Source organism: Hippoglossus hippoglossus, chromosome 21 (assembly GCF_009819705.1).
Source record: "Hippoglossus hippoglossus isolate fHipHip1 chromosome 21, fHipHip1.pri, whole genome shotgun sequence".
Classification (NCBI taxonomy): domain Eukaryota; kingdom Metazoa; phylum Chordata; class Actinopteri; order Pleuronectiformes; family Pleuronectidae; genus Hippoglossus; species Hippoglossus hippoglossus.
The window spans coordinates 3,520,246-3,540,744 of record NC_047171.1 but is presented as its reverse complement, the minus strand read 5'-3'; the positions used below and the strand labels follow the sequence as shown (position 1 = coordinate 3,540,744).

At 41.8% G+C, this 20,499-nt stretch overlaps 1 protein-coding gene across 4 annotated transcripts; it reads right to left on the bottom strand.

The window, feature by feature from the left end:
- Positions 1-5,928: 5,928 nt before the first annotated feature.
- Positions 5,929-20,493, bottom strand: pms1 (PMS1 homolog 1, mismatch repair system component). Of its 4 annotated transcripts, none has more exons than XM_034575033.1 (13): positions 20,409-20,493; positions 19,297-19,440; positions 18,952-19,134; positions 18,635-18,737; positions 18,210-18,373; positions 14,840-14,956; positions 12,854-12,976; positions 12,570-12,716; positions 11,632-12,425; positions 9,080-9,538; positions 8,733-8,863; positions 6,336-6,496; positions 5,929-6,226 (listed from the first exon to the last, which is right to left on the bottom strand). In XM_034575033.1, exons 2-13 carry the CDS (start codon positions 19,426-19,428, stop codon positions 6,017-6,019), a joined length of 2,724 nt encoding a protein of 907 aa, XP_034430924.1. In that variant the 5' UTR covers positions 19,429-19,440; positions 20,409-20,493; the 3' UTR covers positions 5,929-6,016. The 4 variants fall into 4 exon arrangements, with proteins under 4 accessions (XP_034430924.1, XP_034430926.1, XP_034430927.1 ...); XM_034575035.1 differs by lacking the exon at positions 20,409-20,493 and adding an exon at positions 20,165-20,325; XM_034575036.1 differs by lacking the exon at positions 20,409-20,493 and having other exon boundaries at positions 11,632-12,301; positions 12,350-12,425.
- Positions 20,494-20,499: the final 6 nt, after the last annotated feature.

Here is a 20,499-nt window from a genome sequence, read left to right as displayed (position 1 = left end):
TTTAGTTTTTTTTTAATGTTTTCGGATGGAGGGAGAAAGCGGAGATGCGTTGTCCGTCTTTATTTAGTCTACGTCTGAGGCATCGTGCTGATAGATGAAGATAGAACATGTATTTATATATGTACTTAAGGGTCTGGCAGTAGTTTGAGACATAGATAATCCTGAACTAACATTCGTTGTAAACAGATGATAAGACGGGATGAGTAACCTTAGACTGGACGTGATAAACTTAAAATCCACATAATAAAATAGTCTAAAATATGTTTTATTTAATGCTGGGATCTGGATGTTTGTAGACATTTGCCGACTGAATTTCGAAGCTAACGTTAGTTCACGTGAGACACGTTTTGCACAGTAGGGGAAGAGAGGCGCTGAAGCAAGGCACTCAGGAGCGAGTAAATCTTTCCACAGGCTTTAATAGGCATCTGAGAAGGTGACCACAACATCCCATTCACATATTGGCAATTAAAACATGTCAATTGCTTCACATTCTTACCTTTAAACAACCGGCAGAAGATGATCACCTCAGGCCGGATTGACAGGTTGTTTGTGAAAACCCCTCGTGGCTCAGGAGAAAGCAATGAAAAGCAATAAAATCAGCCAGTCTAGGATAAGGTTGGGGCCAGATGTCCAGCTGCTGAATGCTGCCTGTCTTCACTTCTCAGGTGATTTATCCTTCCCGTCTGCACTCTGCTTGCTTTTTCACTTAGGGATGAGGAATCACTATTCCTACTGCAAACCTGACAGTCACCACTGGGAAGCTATCGCGTGATTAATGGCTTTGTAAAGCTACTGGAAGTTTGGAGAGAGGACAAATTTGGTGAACACTCCAGATATGTTTACAAAATTCCTCAATGTCTGTGTTTGTTTGCGAGGAGGGGTCAGGTGACGAGCGAAAAACGTGGCTCGCCGCCATCCGAGGTCCGAGGCAGCGGAGCGTTGTCTCTCTGGGGACGGAGAGCTGACAGTGATGAAGAATAGATGTTCCTCTGAGGAGACTGAGGGAGGGCAGATTGTGGAAACCTCCTGTCTCCTGATGATACGCCTATGTCCTTAACACAGACGGATGTAGAGCAGTATCAGGTATGTGTCAAGAGCTCGGGAGAGAGTTTGACATCTCAGACACAACATGTATGCTACATTTTTAAAGATTATGGCGCACAATTAATTTTACAAGAAGCTTACTTGAGTGACATTCATGAGGCAAGCAGGACTTTCCAAAACTAGGCTGTGGTGGATAAATCCAGGAGACTGTCTTACCATAAGTTTAACATTTATTGATATGGAAGGAAATCCAACTTTTAGAAATGCTGCGTATTTATTCGTAAAATCCACCATGATTATTTTTATGTTTGGTTATCTTGAATCCTGAAAACATCTCACGAGCTGCAGACTTGCTGTCACAGCGAATGTTCCTCGAAAGCAGATATTTCTTGAGCTGGGTATCCGGAGCAGTTTGCCCAGTAACTTTCAAAAGTGGTAAAGTATTTTCATTCTGCCTCTTTTTTAATGATCTGAAATGTGCTATAGCTCGGCAAGTAACTTCAAATAAAATAAATAAAAAGTCCACTCTTGCTGTGGGATTTGGTGACAAGTGATTAAAACTTAAAGCGAGTAGACTTGATGGCCCCACTGTGGAAGCCCCTGACCCATGTAATTGAATGTGGTGTGGCTGTAAATTCTCCAATAGTTGAGAACCTGTGGATTTTTAACACCCATCACATTAGTGTGGGCCTGAAGCCCATAAAAAAACTTAGTGGCTCTTCAGCGGTTGGCAGAAAAGTGCACCGTCACACAGCAAGGCCCCACCACCAATTACCTGCTGAGAAGCAAAAACCTGGATGCAGCAAAGTTTTTATAGTCATTCCCATATGGAACATGGTGGTTAACGGTTTAAAGACACTTGAGTGAGTCCTCGTGTAAAGCTGGAGTGTTGGGGTTTGTTTGCTTTGGATTTTTGTAATATTATAAATAAATCAAAGATGAATATCTAACATATTGGAGTCACTTTCAGTACAAGCCCACATAATATAATCATGTTTAATATGTTCAAGAAGCCAAAAAGGTCTGATAATCACATTGTGTTAGGATTGCACATTTTCCTCTGAATGAAATATGAATGTATGAAATAATACAGTCACAAAGTTTAGGGGAACGTTTCCTCTTAGAAGTAGTTATACCTTGTTATTGGTTTTAGTTTATACAAGTGTTCTGAAGAAGGCGATGTTTAACTATATCTTTACAACAGTCATGTGAAAACACACAGGTGATCAAACACACAACACACATAAAACAAATAATGTACTAAGCCACAAGGATATTTGTCTGCCAGCTCTTGAGTAGGTTGGTGTGCGAGATATCAAACCAGTCGGCAGCTGCTCGATTCCAGGACTCCACAAAGTACTAAGAAATCAAGTTAAAGCCAAATTAAAAACGTAATTTGTAAAGATTAAGCTGAACACAACCCAAACTCACAAATTCACAATATTGCAGAATTGACGAGAATTGCCTGCAACCACTGCTTCACTTTAGTGACATGCTAACGACAACGTAAGTCACAAAAAGTGCACAACCCTACAGAAGAGGTGGTGAAGACCAAAAAAGAGGTAAAAGGGAGATTAGACGTACGTGCATCAGATGACCAGGTGTTGCTCCAGATGAGGATCAATACTCTGCCCCCATGTGGCCAGAAAACATCAACCAAAAGGCTGCAAATGTCCAGTTTGTTCTATGGCAGATTAGTCCAGTCAGGTTGAAGCTCTGGTGGGTGGAGCTAACACAGCGACTAGAGGTGGAAAAGCTGTCAATCAAAGTGTAAACACACCTGCGCTGCCAAACACATCTCACCAGGGGAGTGAAAACACCTGTGTGTGTCTAGTCTGGGTGTGTGGGGGGGTGTCTGCTCAGATTATTACTGTACAAAAGCCCATGATTGTGAGGGGGACGTATGAATCATCCTGGATGTCGCTGCTGTAATTCTGTGCGATGTCATTTTTATAGGCAGCAGTGAAATATTTACTTTTCCTCATCTTGTTTTCCAGGTATTCAGAGGGTGGAGTCCCTTCTGTCTTAAAGTCCATCACTTTTACGAGTCTTTCATTACTACCATTTGTCCATATGCCCTTTCCAGGTCATATTGTAAATTCTTCTTTAGGTATAGATATGGTTATGAGTATTGCGCTCTTAATCATTGTAGCCATGGTGAATGCTCTGAAATTACACTTTTCTAGTCTTGATGAACACTTTAAAGGCTTTACAGTTCACTTCTGCCCTTCTCCCAGACATCAGGAGCACTTTGGGGTTCAGTATCTTGCCCAAGGACACTATGGCACATGGAACAGGGGAGACTGGGATTGAACCGCCGAGGTTAGTGGATGACACGCTCTACCTCCTGAGCCACAGCCACCCCCTACACCACTGACATGAATCTATAGATCTGTTGAGCAGAATTGTCGTCCATGTCCCCCACAAGCTGAACTGTGAAAACGTAGGTGATCCCCTGGTTCTATCTTCAGGTTGAGAGTTAATCATCCAAAACTTTGGTTTGTGGCCAAACCTGCTGTGTTGGTTCATCCTGAAACATTAGACAGTTAACTTAGGCCCAGCGAGACCTTTATGGGTTTGGGGCCAAGATGCCTGAACTAAATTGGTTGTGTATCTTAAGAGAAAAGTCTCAATACTGTAGCTGTTCCTGTAGCAGTATTAACAAGTGGCCGTTGAGAGAGTGACAAAACATGACTCAATGCCCTTTGAGAGATGTGATAAAAACTCATTTACTTAGGTGGGTTGGTTAGTGATCATCAGTTATTTAGAAAATGTAAATCTTTTTAAACTGGTGATATTAATTCTTCATTTGATGACTACATCTTTAAGTATGATATCATTCCAATCGTGCGTTCCCAAAGGGATATAAAATGTTGTCTTTCTCCTGATCAAGTCTCATATTTCTAAACAGAAGCAGATGGTGCGTGTACCCAGTACTGGCCGAGGTGCTCGGTGTGAATACTTCTTATGAGAGTTCCAAAAAAATAGAGCAGGAAAAGGGGGTTAAATATAGCTCATGTAATTTTAATTTGGACTTGATGACTCTGTTAAAGTGCACGGTTACTTCTGGGTTGTGAGAGTGGTGTACAGTTGCCCTGGCTGCTGAACACGACGTGACAAGCAGTAGCTCTGCACATTAGGGCAGTAACAGGAGAACAGACAACCATCTAGATGACGCTGTATGTGAACAGAGTATTTTTGCATCAGGGTTGTGATATTCCAAATTTAAGTTGGATTCCCAAACCGGCCCCTTTTCCGTCCTCTACATTTGGGTTAATCATTAGCGAATACTTCACTTTTAGTTGAAGAAAAGGTTAAAAAAGAAGGCGACAGGTGGTTTTGAAAGACAGCTGGCAAAGTGAACTGCTGCTGACCTTTTAAACAGTGTGGTCACATGGTCAAAAGATGATCATCAGTTAATCTGCCCCAATTACTCTGATATGCCCCTCGGGTGCCAAAGGCAGCGCGTACAGAGCAGATTCTGCTTCCGCACGCATTTCTGGAAACAAGCAACTGAGGAGCACATATCCAACAGTGAAACGTTTTAAAACAAGAGTCTGTGCAGGAGCGGGGCGGCGACGGGCGAGAGGAGGGGCGGGTGGGGGGGGGGGGGGGGGGGGTCCTCACAGGCATTTATCCCCTACGCAGAGGCACTTTGCAGAGTGCTGGCCCTGCAGCAATGCTGGGGCCATCTGTGGGTCCTCTCAGCAGAGGCCACGTAAAACAAGACGTGTGCTGCGGTTTGACCTTTCACGGGCCTAACTATAATATTATGATAAGATGAGTGATCGGGTTGCACTTCTCCCTGCGGTGGGATGCAGTGTCCATACGAAAAGGTGACGAGTGAAAGCCTCGTGCGGATATATGTATTTCTGTTATCCAAGTGTGGTCAGCTCAGCCGTCCTGTGCTGACAATCTGAATGTTCTCGTATTAGATCCCTGTTCCTGAGATACAAGCACCTGCCATCCCATCAGTTCTACTTAAAATGAGTGAGAAACTCTAAGAAAGATTAAAAAAGGTGTAGTTTTATATGTTACTGCCTGTTAGTCCTTGTTGAGCACAGCCTAACTCAGCCCGTTTCCCCGCAGCACGAACAGACTAATGTCTTTAGGAAGTGGCACCACTACAAGTTAGCACAGCATCAAGGATTTGCTCAACTTTGTGGTTGACATTACAGTGCAAATCTCTGAAGCATTTAATGCAGCCAGGGATAATACACAAGTATCTGTCAATAGTAAAGGGCGAGCAGCTGGCAGTAATTGAGGGTAAAGAATTATGGGTAGTAGCTGGCACGCCGCACATCCCCGGCTTGCCAATACCCATTTCAATGGTGCCACAATGAGGGGTAGTAAGATACACGGGCTTTTGGACTGAAATCAAGTCAGGGAATCAGATGTCACTCTGCTTTTTGAAGAGCGGTGTTGTTAATCCAAGAAAATGCAAATGATGCAGGAAATCAGTCCACAAAACCAGAAATGACTCAAGCGAGTGAAACATCCGCTTCTGAACTGAACTGTTAAATGAGGAGGTTTACTGTAAATGTTCATTTCAGTTACAGATCGGTACAAGGGGATAGAGCGGTCGTTCTCTGGCGGGGTTCGATCCCCGTCCTCCCCATCTGAATGCCGAGGTGTCCTTGGGCAAGATACTGAACCCCAGACTGCCCCTGGCAATAGATGCGCTATGGTGTGAATGGGTGAATGCCAATAAACTGAACTGTAAAAAGCTTTGAGTGGTCATTTACTTATCAGCCATATCTGCTACAATAGAAAAGATGTTACAGCCTCAGTGAAGAGATGTTTACTGTCGTCATCAAGACTTTCTGAGCCAGTCCACAAATTCTGTTTCCTTTTACAGAAATGAACTATTCATGGTTGACAAAATGCATCACATACTTGATCACTTTATTTTTGATATCCTGGTTGTAACAAAGTTCGACATCATTTGGGACTGGAAACAAAGCGGTAGTTTTCATGAAGGTGTCTGCAGCTCTGAAGTCAGCAGAGCCTGAGCTTCCTGCTCTGTGACAGGGACGTCAGAGAGGTGCTGGAGAAACGGCCGACCGTGGATGCAGGACCTGCTGCTCTCACCAAGCTGCTGTTCCATCCGCACAAGGATTTCCTCCACATCTTCCCTGGATAGATTTGTAGTCACCTGACGGGCAAGTCGTACAGCTTCCCCCTGTGAGCGCAAAAAAAAAAAAAAAAAATCACAATTCACACATTTTAAGAAAAGCACCACAAAACACTTCAGTGACGACTTCTTATCCTCCATTCGCAGCATCTCTCACTTGAAGGTAGTTTGTTACTTTCAGCGGCCGGCTCTCCTGCACGGTCCCGGCCTTCCTGTGAAGAACTGCAGTCAGGATCTCCCTGAGGTCGTCCACACCGAGGAAAGGCACACAGTCTGCCATGGCTGTCACTTCCAGATGTCTATCGGCTGATGTGAGGCCTGGCCAAAACAAGCAGAGGACAAGGATTAATATACTCCAGACGCTACTTCTATCTCCAGGAAAGAATAATAAATAAATATTGTGGTTTACGGCCGGAGTGAGGACCAAGTCAAACAAGCTGAGGGCCAAATGGAGTGTTAAATGACTAATAGAAGCCCCGGCAGACTGGAAGGAAGTTGTCTTGTAGGGTGGAAGAATGATGGCTTCTTATTTCATGAGGAAATACTACAAATCATGGACAATTTATATTTCTGATACATGACTTTGGATGCAAAATGAAGTCTGAAAGGTAAAAATTAAAACTGGAGATGCAGAGACATTTAGATTTATTGAATTTGTCTCTGCTGGATGCGCCGCTTGTGCAAGTACATTTGCTATTATTTATGTCGAGAGCAGCAACTGACCCTGACAAATTCCCTGATTATAATACCAACAACTCCATAGAGATGCACGTTGTTTTAATATGTCAATTCTTTCCATTTTTTAAATAACGGCAAATGCAAGCGATAATTCACAATACACATTTTTCAACAATCCTCACAAACAACAGAGATACACAGCAGTTGATTGTGCAATGAAACCATCTTACATACGCTGCTGCCTTCAATCCCATGCACACCCACCGAGGGCAGGCCGTGCCAAATGAAAATTCCTAGAATTTCTCAAAGGGCAACCATTCTCATCACCTGCACGCTGGGGTACAAACCTACTGTGAGACCATGCTGTTGGGCAGAGGGCCAGTGTCAACTGAGGTGAACCGCTCCAGCAACAAAAACAGCCAACGTTCACAGGGCACTGTTTGGCTTTGCAAAGTCAGTAATAAGTGATTAATAGTCAAGTAAATAACGTCACGATGATAATGAAGCTGGCAGTTATTTATTTATTTTTCAGATTGTGTTTTTAACCCTCAGCAACTGTATTGCAGTATAAACGTGTTTAAACTCCACTGATGCCCACTTAAATTATCAGAATCATTTGTCAGCATCAACATTTTAATATTGAAGGTTTGTTTTTTAAAGATAATGTTAGTTAATCTTATACTAAATGCACTATATTAACTGTCTGTTTATAGCTACAGATTATTGGTTAATATAACGAATGTCTTAGCGAGTGAATTGTTGAAATACCTGCTACCTTCACTCAGTAACCCACAGTGACAGAAAAACTGAACTTTAGAAATGTTTGCAAATTTATTAAAAAGGAAAAACCGAACTATCACATGGATTTAAGTATTCAGACACTTTGCAATGATATTTAAAAAGGTCCAGTGTGTAAGATTTAGGTGAAATTTATCTATTGGCAGAAACTGAATTTATAATAATCCTAGTGATGTTTTCACTCGTGTTTCATCTAAATTGTACAAATTGCTGGTTTCTTTACCCTAGAATGCAAGTCTTTATATTTAAATACTTTATATTTACATCAGGAGTGGGTCCTCTCTACGGAGGCAGCCATGTTTTTTACAGTAGCCCAAACTGGACAAACTAAAACTTCTGAGTTTTTAATGACCCATGAAGCTGCCACATGTTCTGTCATGTTTGGAAGGGGAGGGGGAGGTGAGGGGTGTTCAGCTGCAACATGACACTTCACCACTAGATGTCACTAAATTCTACACACTGAACCTTTAAAATTAAGCTCAGGCGCCTCCTGGTTTCTCTTGATCATCTTTGAGATGTTTCTACCGACTGACTGGAGTCTAAATGTGGTAAATTTAATTGATTGGATGTGATTAAGAAAGACACACACCACCGTCTATATAAGGTCTCGCAGCCGACTGCATATCAGAGCAAAAATCATTTCTGCTGAACCTTTCCATTGGTTTTCCTCCAGGATATTTCAGTTTTTCCTTTTTAATGAATGTGCAAAAATGAAGGGGGACAGAAATTTGTTTTGCGATGATGCAAAATGCTGTTTCTCTGTTTCTTCATCATCCATTATTGTTTCCCTGTGGACACATTTGTTGAAGGAATGGGAATGTTTCATCTTATCCACAAATAATCCAATACTCCCTTTCTATAATAAATGAGGCCTTTAACCAGCATGACTCCAACAATAAGAAATCCATGTTTTCTGATTGACTGGGTGTGTTGTGCACTTTTGTGTTGTACTACGGTGCCTTTGTTTTGGGATCTGTTGTTCTATCAGGTTCCCGAAGGACACGTGATTGGCAGATAAATGTTCGACTGCACACATATTGGTCTGTTATGATTCAATAACATTTTATTTACAATGTACCTGGAGTGAGTTTGATTTTAAACCCATTAGCTACAAGCCTGGGATCAGAGAAGAGGCTGCGTCCGTCCAGCTCAGGGCTTTGTTTCTCCATGTTGCACAAAGCATCTGTATATTCAGCTCCCCCTAGATTTCTAGAAGAGACACACAAGGACACGTTAAACACACATCACTGTATTTGCATAAATTAGATAAGCATTAATAGAAGCCAAGTACTAGGATTTCTTTGTCTTAAAAATAGTCTTTACAATGTACTGTGTGTAAAGAAATTGGACGAGTGAGCAGTTTCCCAAAATGAAAACAACTGTCAGAGCTGGCATTTTGCTGGTGAGAGGTGAGTGATACTTTACCCATCTGTTAACTGTATAGGGTTCTGCAGACTCTCAGCTGGAAGTATATTATTCTCCAGAAGTCTCTTAAACAGCAAGGCTTCCTCCACTCGAAATGGGTTTAACAACATGAGCCTCTGACCACATAAAATGACCCAGGCGTTCTGAGAGGCCAGTCGGTTTACAAGACGGAGGCCCCGCGGTGCTGCGCTGCGCTGGGATGAGAGGCGCTGAAGCTGCAGCCGAAGGGCAGCCACGCTGCAGGGGAGGGGCTGTGAGGGCTTAGGTGCAGGGTTCTTCATCTTCTTTTGGGGCTGAGCAGAGAAGAGCTCGTCCAGCAGCTGCTGATTGGACAGCGGGGCTTTGCGTTTCAGGCTGCGCACGTGGCTCCTCGGGGTGCTCGCACTGGGCTCTCTGGGGCCCTCAGCAGGGGCCAGTTTGGTCCTTTGGTCGTGGTGTTGTTTTGCCTTCTCCTCAGACCTGCAGAGTTCAAATCTTTTACAGCTACGACACCAGTGACAACACTTTATCAGATCAGTTCCAAGTTGGCTTTCTAGCGTTGACTGGTGCAACAGGTTGGGATTACAACAGCAAGTGGGAGTCGAGTGTTTTGAACATCAGAATCATGATGTTACAAAAACAATGTGTTTAACAACTGGTTGGCTCACAGGACAAATGAAGAGTTTTTCCTCTGATATCTTATAATACAGACATTCAGCAACATTTTACCAGGAGCTGCGTTATCTTTAGAGGTCTCCTCCACCTCAGAATGAACAGACTCATCGCTGCTAAGCTACCATGTGACGTTATCGAGTTAAAACATATTAGAGCCTGTTCTAAAATAAGAATTCAGATTCCCAGTAACAACCTTTCCCCAGTGTACATGCAGAGAACATGTTGAGAATCTGATATATGTATAGGGTGCTTTCCTCAGCAAAGTTGCCAACTCATGTTTCCATAGATCTTCATGTGTTAAGCATTAGGCCTTACACTTCAGCACCCCGTTATTCAAATAACCTGTTTCAAGGATAATTCCTAGAAGTGGTGTGCTACTTAACAGTGGAAGTGAAAGGGGCCAAGTACTTGCCACATCTCATTTCATGTTTAAGACAGCAGCACGGCTAGGACGGATTCTAACCAGATGTCTTTTTCCATACACTCCTCCATACCTTATATAAGGGCCCATGTACTGCTGATTCATATTTTCCAACCTTGTAATTACTTTAAATTGGTATGCCGCGCAATCTTACGTAATTGGGGTGAAGCACTTCCAGTATAATGGTGTTATTCCATGATGCTAGCGGAGTAGCTCAGGGGATAAAGATCACAAGGAAGCACAGTTTGCATTTTCTTTTGCAAACTGCATTCTAATGACAACAACATTTACTCCTGTACTTCTTTCACTATCAGTTTTCGATGCAATCAGCCAATTCAATAAATTAAGAGTTGCACATGGTCGGTACACTGTGCCGTGTTTTCTGATCTGAGACCAGCTCCATTTTATAAACCATCTATGTGCTTGGATCTCACAGATTAGTCAGAATCAAACAAATAAAGCACTATTCTACTAAGTCTGCACATTCATGCGATCACTGTGTTATTTTCTTGTTTGTTATTGTCCAAATAACTCCATCCTGTCTTACCTTCAATAATGTTAATCATTTAACTCTGAGGGACGCGAGGGTCAAACACAAACACTCATTACCTCCATCTGCTCTGTGCCAACTCTATTCTTGACAAGCCAACTATGTGTCACTCCTGACTCCACTTATGAAGTAAGTGTAGGTGAGATTTTGAAATGGACAAAGAGACTTGTGTGAACCTGGAAACAGGACATTTAGCTTTTATATTTGTGTTCGAGTCCCTCACTTTTCACTTCCACTTGAATCCTGTCAATGTTAATGCTTATGTTTACAAATTGTACTTTAAATTGTCCATTTAAATTAGTTTAATCTCCATTTCCAGCCAGTAACCTGACAAATAGCTTGAATCAACATGTTGGCATTTAGAAGGTGAGCACGCTGGATCCCCTGTGACCGACAGTTACCCATAACACCCTCCTCTGTATCGGGCTGCAGACGGTTGAGGTGAAGTTTTGGAGAAGAATAAGTTCTCTAGTATCAGTTTAGTCTTTTAGCCATTTCTTCTGTGTTGCACAGCTGCTGACCTAACATGTGTTGCTGTTATAAAATAAAAGAATTAAGATTCTGAGTAACAACTTGGAGACAGGACATTTATGCTTCTAATAAACAAGGAGTTCATAAAATCATTCTTCAAGGATTTAACGTCGAGGATATATAAACTTAGACTAGACATGGGAATCCTCTGGATAGATGGAATACTATACAGGACGTGTCATCATTAATGATACCTGTTGTACTGTGGAAAATGTTGTCTACCTTGCTCACTATCAGACACGGTCAGGAAATTAGAAACACAGCTCGTATCAACATAATTTCCAGACTGGGCTTCTCACATGCAAATGACAGGTCAAACTTTCCCAACTCCCTCTGCCTTGCAAATAACAAGAAATGGAAACAACTGCTTGGAAAGGTGAAGGTCTGGAAACTCACTTCTTATGGTCGTCCTCCCTCGGATTTTTCCACCTCTCTTGAGCGGTGACACTGACATCCTGCAGGCCGGCTGTGGGTTCCTCCCTCAGGACCTCAGCTCTGGCCTCCTTCTCGAACAAGGTGGCAGAAGAGAGCGGCGCCCTGATGGCACGGTTGCTGATCAGGTCGTAGGCGGTCAGAGCATCCCGCTTCTCCATTATGCTGTTGAACATCTTTTTGTTTGAGCTGCTGTGGCTCTTTAACTCATCTGAGTCGGAATGATTGAGCTTCGAGGGTTGGAGGATTTTAACGGGCTGCAGGGGTTCTCGTGATATGGGGTCAGTCAGAGCCGTCCCGCGGCTCCAGTCCTCCGCTGATATCTGGTGTTTGTTTGTTTCTGTCACTGACTCCACATTGTCCTCAAGTCTTTCCAAGGATTTGTTTGCCGAGTCTGTTTCTGTTGTCTGAGTGCAGCTCTGAGCCATTTCATCATCATAAAGAGAAAAGCTAGACTGGTTGACAATCCAGTCCTCTGCTACAGAAGAGGAAGAGCTGCTGTTCGAGGTCTGGTGGGGCAGTGATGCATCTGTGCCCTTTGCCGCAGACAAAGTGATGCCATTGTCATTGTGGTTGGCGACACTGACATCGATATCTTTACTTCGCTCAGTGACGAGTCCTGAAGCATCAGTCTGAGAAGGACTCAAAGGCGAAGGAGACATCTCAGGGCCGAGCTGTTTCTCAGCCGAGGGATCACTACCAGGTTTAAAGCCATAGAGAGAAACCAGCAATGCCTCTACAGCAGTGAGCACAGCCTCCTAAACGTCAGACAGATGACAGTTAAACTTCCAATCACATGTACTCGGCCGGACTTTTGTTCTTTGTTCCCCAGTCATTGTTAAATCTGAACAAATACAACACATTTTAAACTGATTCTGACTTAGTTTGAATTTGATAGTCACCTTGTTAACTAGTAGAACCTGGGTCTTGTCCGGTGTCAGGTTGACATCGACTGAAGAGGGTGAAACGGTCATTTTTAGCAGAAGGGTGGGATATCGATGTGAGGCTGAATCACCTGGATACTGAGCCGCGTAGTGTTGGCGCAACAACTGATGATCAAATATACGATGGTACACGGATATACGATTTTCAGGGGAACAAAAAAAATAAAAGAATGCATTTAAGAGACAAACAAATATGCATTGCAAAAAGTCTGTTGCATTTATTTATCCCAAAATGATTCTACCTTCATTACATCCTTATGGTGGACCGGCCGGTTGTTGATAAATAGAAAGGTTTTGTCAGGGCTACATGAGCTTGTAGAGGAGTAATCTGCTCCAGGCTTCGGGAAAAAACCCTCTAAAGAGATCTGAACAAAATAAAGAGAATTATAATATTAATAACCCAACACAAGCACAAAGCAGATGCCATACATACAAGGTTCAGACATAAATCAAATGTGTTCTACTGCTGATGTTTTCATGTTGTCATTCTCATCCGCAGGTGAAACAACACTTAGAACTACTAGTTTTGGAACTTAATTAAATAAACTATCCCATATTGTATTTTCAATTAGGATGGTACAGTTGACAATAGGTAAAACAGGCAGTGTAACACATAATACTATTAACATTTGCCTCATATTATATAATGCAAATGTTAATAGAGACACACATATTAAACAATGACCTTTCACCTAAAACCCCACCGGAGGTAGTTCTCAAGAGCTAAAGTTGACGACTCTGCACAAAACTGAGCAACTGTACTCAAATCTCCATTATGAATATGGGCTAGTAAGAAATTATGGAAAGCTGTTAATGTTCTACAGATTGCAAGCAGAGAATAGCTATGCTTTTTCCCCCACATGGCCCAGGGCTCATTATTAGCAGCAACGCACGCCAATGAAGTTAATAAATGAACTGCTGTTTCAGGTCACGGCACATATGCTTCTCTCTATTTCTGCTCATTAGGGTCACTTTATGGGAGCATGTATGGCACCTCTGGCCCCAAAGGGCCGCAGCTATGTGTAGTCATGCTGTCAAAAACGAGTGTCACATTTTGTTCTGCAGAGGAACAGCTCTTACGACTCACCCCCGAGCGAGCCCCCAGAGAAATTGTCAACCTGGCTCCCTTGATCACTAAGCTTCACTCTTGGGGACAAAGAGGAGAACACGTTCTCTTTCATTGCTACAGGGTGTAAGAGGAAAAGGTGAAAGGTTGTTCTCATAACTGGGCACCGAAGTGCAGCAGCAGCAAAATAACAACAACAAAGAGGAAAAGGAGAGAGAAGCAGGGTGAAAAGGGCTGCTCCATATCTGTCAGACTGGATTTGTTGGGAGCCTGGCAGCAGGTACGAGCCACATGACACCTACCGTGACCAAGCAGAAAGTTACCGCTCACCAGTAATTCAATTATGATCAGCACAGCAAAGCTTAGCTAACAAAAATTCACTTTTCATCAGGAAAGAACTCAAAAGAAAAGGGCATAGAAATAGTTGGCGAGCCCCCAACTGGCCACATTTGCTGGCTTGCGACCAGGCGTTCCTGATGAGGTTATTAGCTCACAGTCAAGTATAGCGTGCGTGCACTTATGTGTTCTGCAAATATACAACAAATACTACTATCCGAACAAATAAGTTGCAGTCATCATTCATTTCCTGTGCAAATCAATGTATTCCCACCTCCTCGGTTTTAGTTATTAAGCAGCAACTGTTTAGTTTTTTAGCTTTTTATTTTTTCAACCAAGTGTCACAATATTTGATTTGGATTTAGACTGAAAATGTTGTAACATGTAATTTAAAGTTACAATTGTTGCATATAATGAAGGGCAATGCGGCATGGGAGCCACAGTATGAGAGCAAAAAGTGCAAGGTGTGTGCACGAGGTGGGGGGGGGGGGGGGGGGGGGGGGGTAAGCATACAGCTCTGTGACGCTCATCCGTCAGAGTGCCAACCACGTTGTCTCTTCACATTTGCGCCATCGTTTGTTTCAAACGTTCAAAGGAGACTTTGTCCAACCGAGCAGCGCTCAGTGTGAAACGATACAAATAAAAGTTGACCGAGAAAACCTGAAACCTGTAAACGTGAGCCCAACATCGCATGATGACAACTTAACACACTGGCAACACTTGGACAGTTGACTAAATCAAAATGTGTGTGTGTTTCAAACTAATGTAAACTAAGGTATCCTCTCTAACACGTTTGTTTCATCTCAGCACTTTCCCCTGAACTAACCTCTGGTTGCTCCTGGTGATAGTGGCATGGAAGCAGGTTTGCCACCGCGCTGGGCCCCAGTGTAGCAAGGAGGGCACTTCTGTGATCGGCCACCTTGGACTTCTGCCAAACCACCACCTGGAACAATATGACACGAGTCAACTTCCACGAGTCCACATCAGGCGATCACACTGCACAAACACCTGTTATGATAGTAACTGGGCCAACAAGCTGCCAACACATCTGGAATTCATATATTTCATTCATCAAATGATTCAGCAAGAGACGGACAAAAGCTTAAATTTCAGTGTTCCACGCTTAGGGAGCTGAGGAAGAGTAAAAGTTAATGGGTGCTTAAATTAACATTACAGAATAAATCATTACAAGACCTGACACAAATTGATATTCTTGCTTTTCTTACTTCTTAAGACATGATTTCATCCTTGAGACCAAAATAATTGACTCAACACAATATAAATCAAAGCTTCAGGACCTTTTTTTAGTTTATACTGATGAATGATGATCATTTTTTTCTCATTGATTACAAAACATCATCAAGTAAGGTCATGATTATTTAAAAATACATGACACCTCAAAAACATGTCTGATCAGAAAACAGTTGAAATATGTTGTCACCCACAAGTGGGCTTGTAATTTGTGTTTAACACTGAATTTATCTCCCGGGTGTTGATTTCTAAAAGCATGCAGAGTGTTGCAGGGCATGCCTCAGCTATTAAATACACAATCTGGCGCATGTAAACGGATCACTCCTGTAAACAGTTCTTGAAGAAGCTGTGAAACACGACACAAGCCAAATAGCAGAGTTGGAGATAGAGGATAGGGGCAACTGAGTGCTGATTGTGCAAAAATGGATTTACTACTCTAACCTGACGACCTCAAAACTGATTTCTATGAAATTCATACGGGAGTCGTGTGGCTGCTGCGTGACCCACACCACCTATATACACTTCTGTGTACAAACTAGCTGCAGCCTGAAACCGAATCGGGGGTTAAGCCTGCAGCTGTGTTCAGCAACTTACTCAGGCGTCATAATCAGCCAAATCAGAGTTCACCGTCCATCAGCCATATTTGTGTTTGGGGCAAATGACAGTTACACTTAGCTGTGGTCTGAAACCTTGTAATGAATGGAAATGTCAACTGCTAAATAATTCCTCTGCTGATTAATCTGCTCTTGTGAAATGGAACAAACCAAAATACAATTACTGGCTTTTTTTTTATTGCGCACACCAAAAAACGTGAAGGCGCTCGCATACTTTTGCTGAATGATAAAATCACAATAATTGAATTGAAACGAGCAATTTGAATATATATATAAGTCTGATTATCACTAATGACTCGGTTAAGTTGAGGAGAAATTATGATTAATTTTCTCAAAAGTTATGAAACCTTGTCACATTGCTTTGGTTTGTATAACCAACAATCATGTAGTTGCTCTGCTGCTGCACATTAACAAACAGCCCTAAAGAGCAAACACTAAACTATCAATACAGCAGGAGACACATTTTTTAATCATGACTATTATTACGATTCTGTGCGGAGTCAAGCGGTGGCTGTAATGACGTATGAGCATTTTAGGGATTGGGCCACAACTCAAAGATTTTTATTAGTTTAAGACGCACAGTGTGTTGTAGATTTACTAGTCTTAAGTTTCAGGTTGCAGACAGAGTTCATTGTTCCCTCAACAGCTGCAAACCCAACCGACACTCCTGCTGCATCGTGAGCTTTCGTTATTATTTGTGTTTGCTTGTCTCTAAATACAGCGTCGTGCTTCTCAGCCTGCTGTGAAGAGCATGCGACATTACTCCAGGAGCACTCTGGAGCCTGCAGGGGCGAATACAGCAATAATTCAGACGTTCTGTCATCCGCTGTTGTGGATTTAACAGATATCAGTAAAATAAAAGCTCACAGATCTAAGCCTGTGCTCTGAATCTCCCTGAAGACTGAGTTACAGTGAAAGAGGTATTTAGCAGCTAAGAGTGATTATTAATTTAATATCTTAAGTTTTAAATAATAACATTTATATTTGCTTAAATGTAATTGATTACAAAATCAATCAGGAAAATAAGCATTAGTTGCAGCCATAATAAACACATGTAAAATCATAACTGTTTCTGTGATCAGGTAAGTTTTATGTTTTTTATGATATTTATATTTTTGCAGTTTCCCCAGTTAAAAAGCTTCATGAATCAATTCATGTAAAAATCTGCTATTTAGAAAAACACTTGAATAATATTTTAAATCCAAATCAAGTCCATTAGTAAATAGACTACTGTGGTCATGTTGTGTAACTCATTTCAAAACCACATGCACACAACTCAAAAAGACTCTTACAACTTATAATTACTCCTTATTAGCTACAGGCACACGCACTGTGTTGTGTGCATATGATTTTTTTATGTTAATGAGAACAGAGCAAACACTAACTCAGCAACTTCCAGGTTCAGTCTGTAGTTTGACTCTTTAAACATTTAGTTGATGTGTTTGTCCAAAAGCCAAATGAAGCTTTTCTATCATAGGTGATGATTTCATAACTCACTGACGACAAAACAACAGGACTTTGACGACGATGTTTGATTAATTATTTACCCGACGAGTTTCATTTTGTAACTTTGTGTTTCAGGATTTTACAGATTTGAAAGGGAATCAAATGAGGCCATGCACACCTTGTACATGTAACTTACAGTTTACACTTTTGCAATAATTCCTATTATATTATTATATTTATGACAATAAGGTGAAATTGGGTGGAATTCTAAAGGCTTGTTCCCCTCTTCCATTTGACTTGTTGCTACTTCTGTTCCTAATCTTGTACAGACTATTCTTTAGCTCAATGTAATTATCAAACTGAGTCATGTATTGAGTAAACTGCTCAATAAAATAGCGGTGTAAGATTTGATGGAATCAAGCATCACCTGTTCCTTCTTTAGCTTTTAAGATTTAAACTATGTGTGAGCACTAATCTTAAATAACACGTAATCTTACAGAGGCGTTCAGTGCTTTAACACACATCATCGTTATCATATAATACAACATTACCCAACAGAAACTCAGGCTGTATTAACAGAAACTGAGGAGGCTTTTGAACCAGTGATGTTCAGTCATTTGAAGACAAATGAGGACACCTAGCGGCTGCTGTGTGTGTGTGAATACAAACTGTAAGAAGAAGATTATGTCCCTTTACAGGACAGACTTAAAATATAACAAAACCCCATTGTGTTCTTCTCCCATTTGTTTAGTTGTGTTACAATTCTGCAGTTTCAGCAGCTTTACTTGTCTCAGCAGCAGGAATTATTCGTGTTTCTCTTGATTTCATTGATGAAAATACTTTCACCTCCCTCGGTTAAAATCGTAAAAGTGAGACGGTCTTGACCTTATTGTGAACGAGCGTGATCCTCAGGTCAGGTTTGATTATAGCATACGCCATCAGCAGGTCTTGGACTTTCTTCAGCTCCTCTTTGCACTTCTTGCTAGAAGAATAGAACTGCCTCCTCACTGGGAGATTCTTGAACAGCTTCAGTACACTCACTGTTGTACCTGTACAACACAGAAGAAAAGACGTGTGTCACAGCTGGATGCAGGTGGACTAGATCTACCTTTACACATATTTGTTAAAGTGTGGATTATTCTTTCAACAATTTCTTATAACCGAGGTGCACTGTATCCACTGTAGCTACTGCATACTTTTACTGACGTGCATTTTGAGGGGGGGAAACTGTCCGGATTAGATTAGAGTGCATTTGATTTTCAGAAATGTGTTGCTCACTGGGAGATTCATTAAATGACTTCAGCCCTTGCCTTGACCCAAGTGAGACGGCTTCTGAGAGACAATCTCCCCCGTGAAGTTCAGCATGTATTGGATGCTGATGTCATCCTCCACCGTCTTCGTGGTGACAGCTACCTGAAAGGAAACGGCACAAGACATCAAACCAGTTTATAGACCGACACACCAGGATTCATATGTGATTCTTATTATATCCTGATGAATGAAAGAGTCATGCAGCTTTCACCGTGCAATCTGCTTTTATTTTACCAGTAGCTTTAGCTCGGTTTCGCTAGGTTTCTCTTCAGATGTGACTGTCACATAACGACTGCTGTTGTTAAAGACTTCTCACCTCTGCCACTGCACAAATGGAGCCCAGTGCTTCTCCTCTGAAGCCGTACGTTTCCAGACGCTCCAGGTCGTCATGGCTACAGATCTTTGAAGTATAATGTCTCACAGCCATCACAGGAGTATCTGCGGTTTTGATCCCTTGGCCATTGTCACGAACTTCTATCCGGTCCAAACCATAATTCTCCTGCAGTGGGAGAGTCAGTACATACTGTAGGCTGCAAAATGTATGATCAAATATAACAATAATGTTGCCGCTAAATGGGAAAGAAAACAAATCCAAGTTCTGCTATATCCAAAACCAATAATCATTTGTCTTAATCCACAATCTGTCATTAAGATACTGTACCAGTTTAACATCAATGCTTGAACCTCCGGCGTCCAGGGAGTTCTCCAACAGTTCTTTCAAAACGCTCAACACTGAGGTGATGACCTGGGAGCTCGACAGCAGCCGCACGGTATCTCGTGGCAACTGGTTCATGATTCCAGGTATCTGTCAGAGAAGAGTCTGGTTTCACTCTGGTACTTTACTGCTTATGATTCAATCAACGTCAGTAAAAAGTTCACTGTGCATCTGCATTTACAAACAAGCTCAGTGTTGATGTATCAGAGTTACAAGTCTTGAGTTCTGCTGCCACAAAGATTCTTTATGATAAAAACTTGAATTAGTGTTTGAATGTTACAAATACAAAGGTTCCCACTCATCTTAAAAAAATATTTTTGCAGGACCTTTCACAGAGTTTTTCCCGACAATTGAGTGTTAAACATTCGGCTTGGTACTGACCCTTTAAATCCCATGTTTGCTGATGCAGGCTTCATGATTAAGTGTCTGACTTTCAGGTGATAGCTAAATCCATCACAATAAACAGGACAAGAGGGTCGTCCGACCTCATTAACATGTTTTTGTTACTTCATATGAAGTATGACGTCTTCTCTTATGTCCCTCATATGAACTTGGACAGACAATGAGTCTGCTGCAGCTCTATGACACTTTCAAAGTGTTGCAAATCACACAATAAGGTAGAGTCAAACCAGTGAGTTCAATTTCAAACAAAATAGGATATGTTATACTGGGTTAAGATACACAAGTAAAAAATCTAAGAAAATAAAGATTGTTTGCCTAATATTTGGTCATTTTAATCATTTCCCAAGTAGATTTATATATGACTGTATTAAAGAATAAGAAGCACTCGTGTTGTAAACATTAGACGAGTCACCTGACAACAGGTTATGGTCCAGTTATCTTCTTCCAGTCAATAACACCATGAGAAGCTATTTAATAAAGTAAAGAAACCTCCATAAACGAGCTGACAGGCACTTTACATGGGACTTTAACTGGTCTGCAGCTGATACTGGGCTACTCTGACTGTTTAACTGGGAACAGTGCAAACATAAGAGGCGACATTACGGTCTCACGCAGATATAAATATTGTGATTTGAACTTTAACGGTAAATACTGACTTGAAGGAGCTGTGAAGTCCCGCGCTCCCACCGAGCCGTCCATCAACAACACGCAGCGACAACCCGGAAATGACCTGGATTCCCGCCCCCT

What these genes read in the sequence shown, in the direction of transcription:
- pms1 (XM_034575033.1), bottom strand. Translation starts at nt 19,428, where the DNA reads ATGAACCAGTTGCCACGAGATACCGTGCGGCTGCTGTCGAGCTCCCAG. An exon ending in ATCACCAGGAGCAACCAGAG is followed by an intron (nt 12,977 to 14,839) that starts GTTAGTTCAGGG and finishes TATTTTGTTCAG; the next exon opens with ATCTCTTTAGAGGGTTTTTT. An exon ending in TAAAATCAAACTCACTCCAG is followed by an intron (nt 6,497 to 8,732) that starts GTACATTGTAAA and finishes TGTTTTGGCCAG; the next exon opens with GCCTCACATCAGCCGATAGA.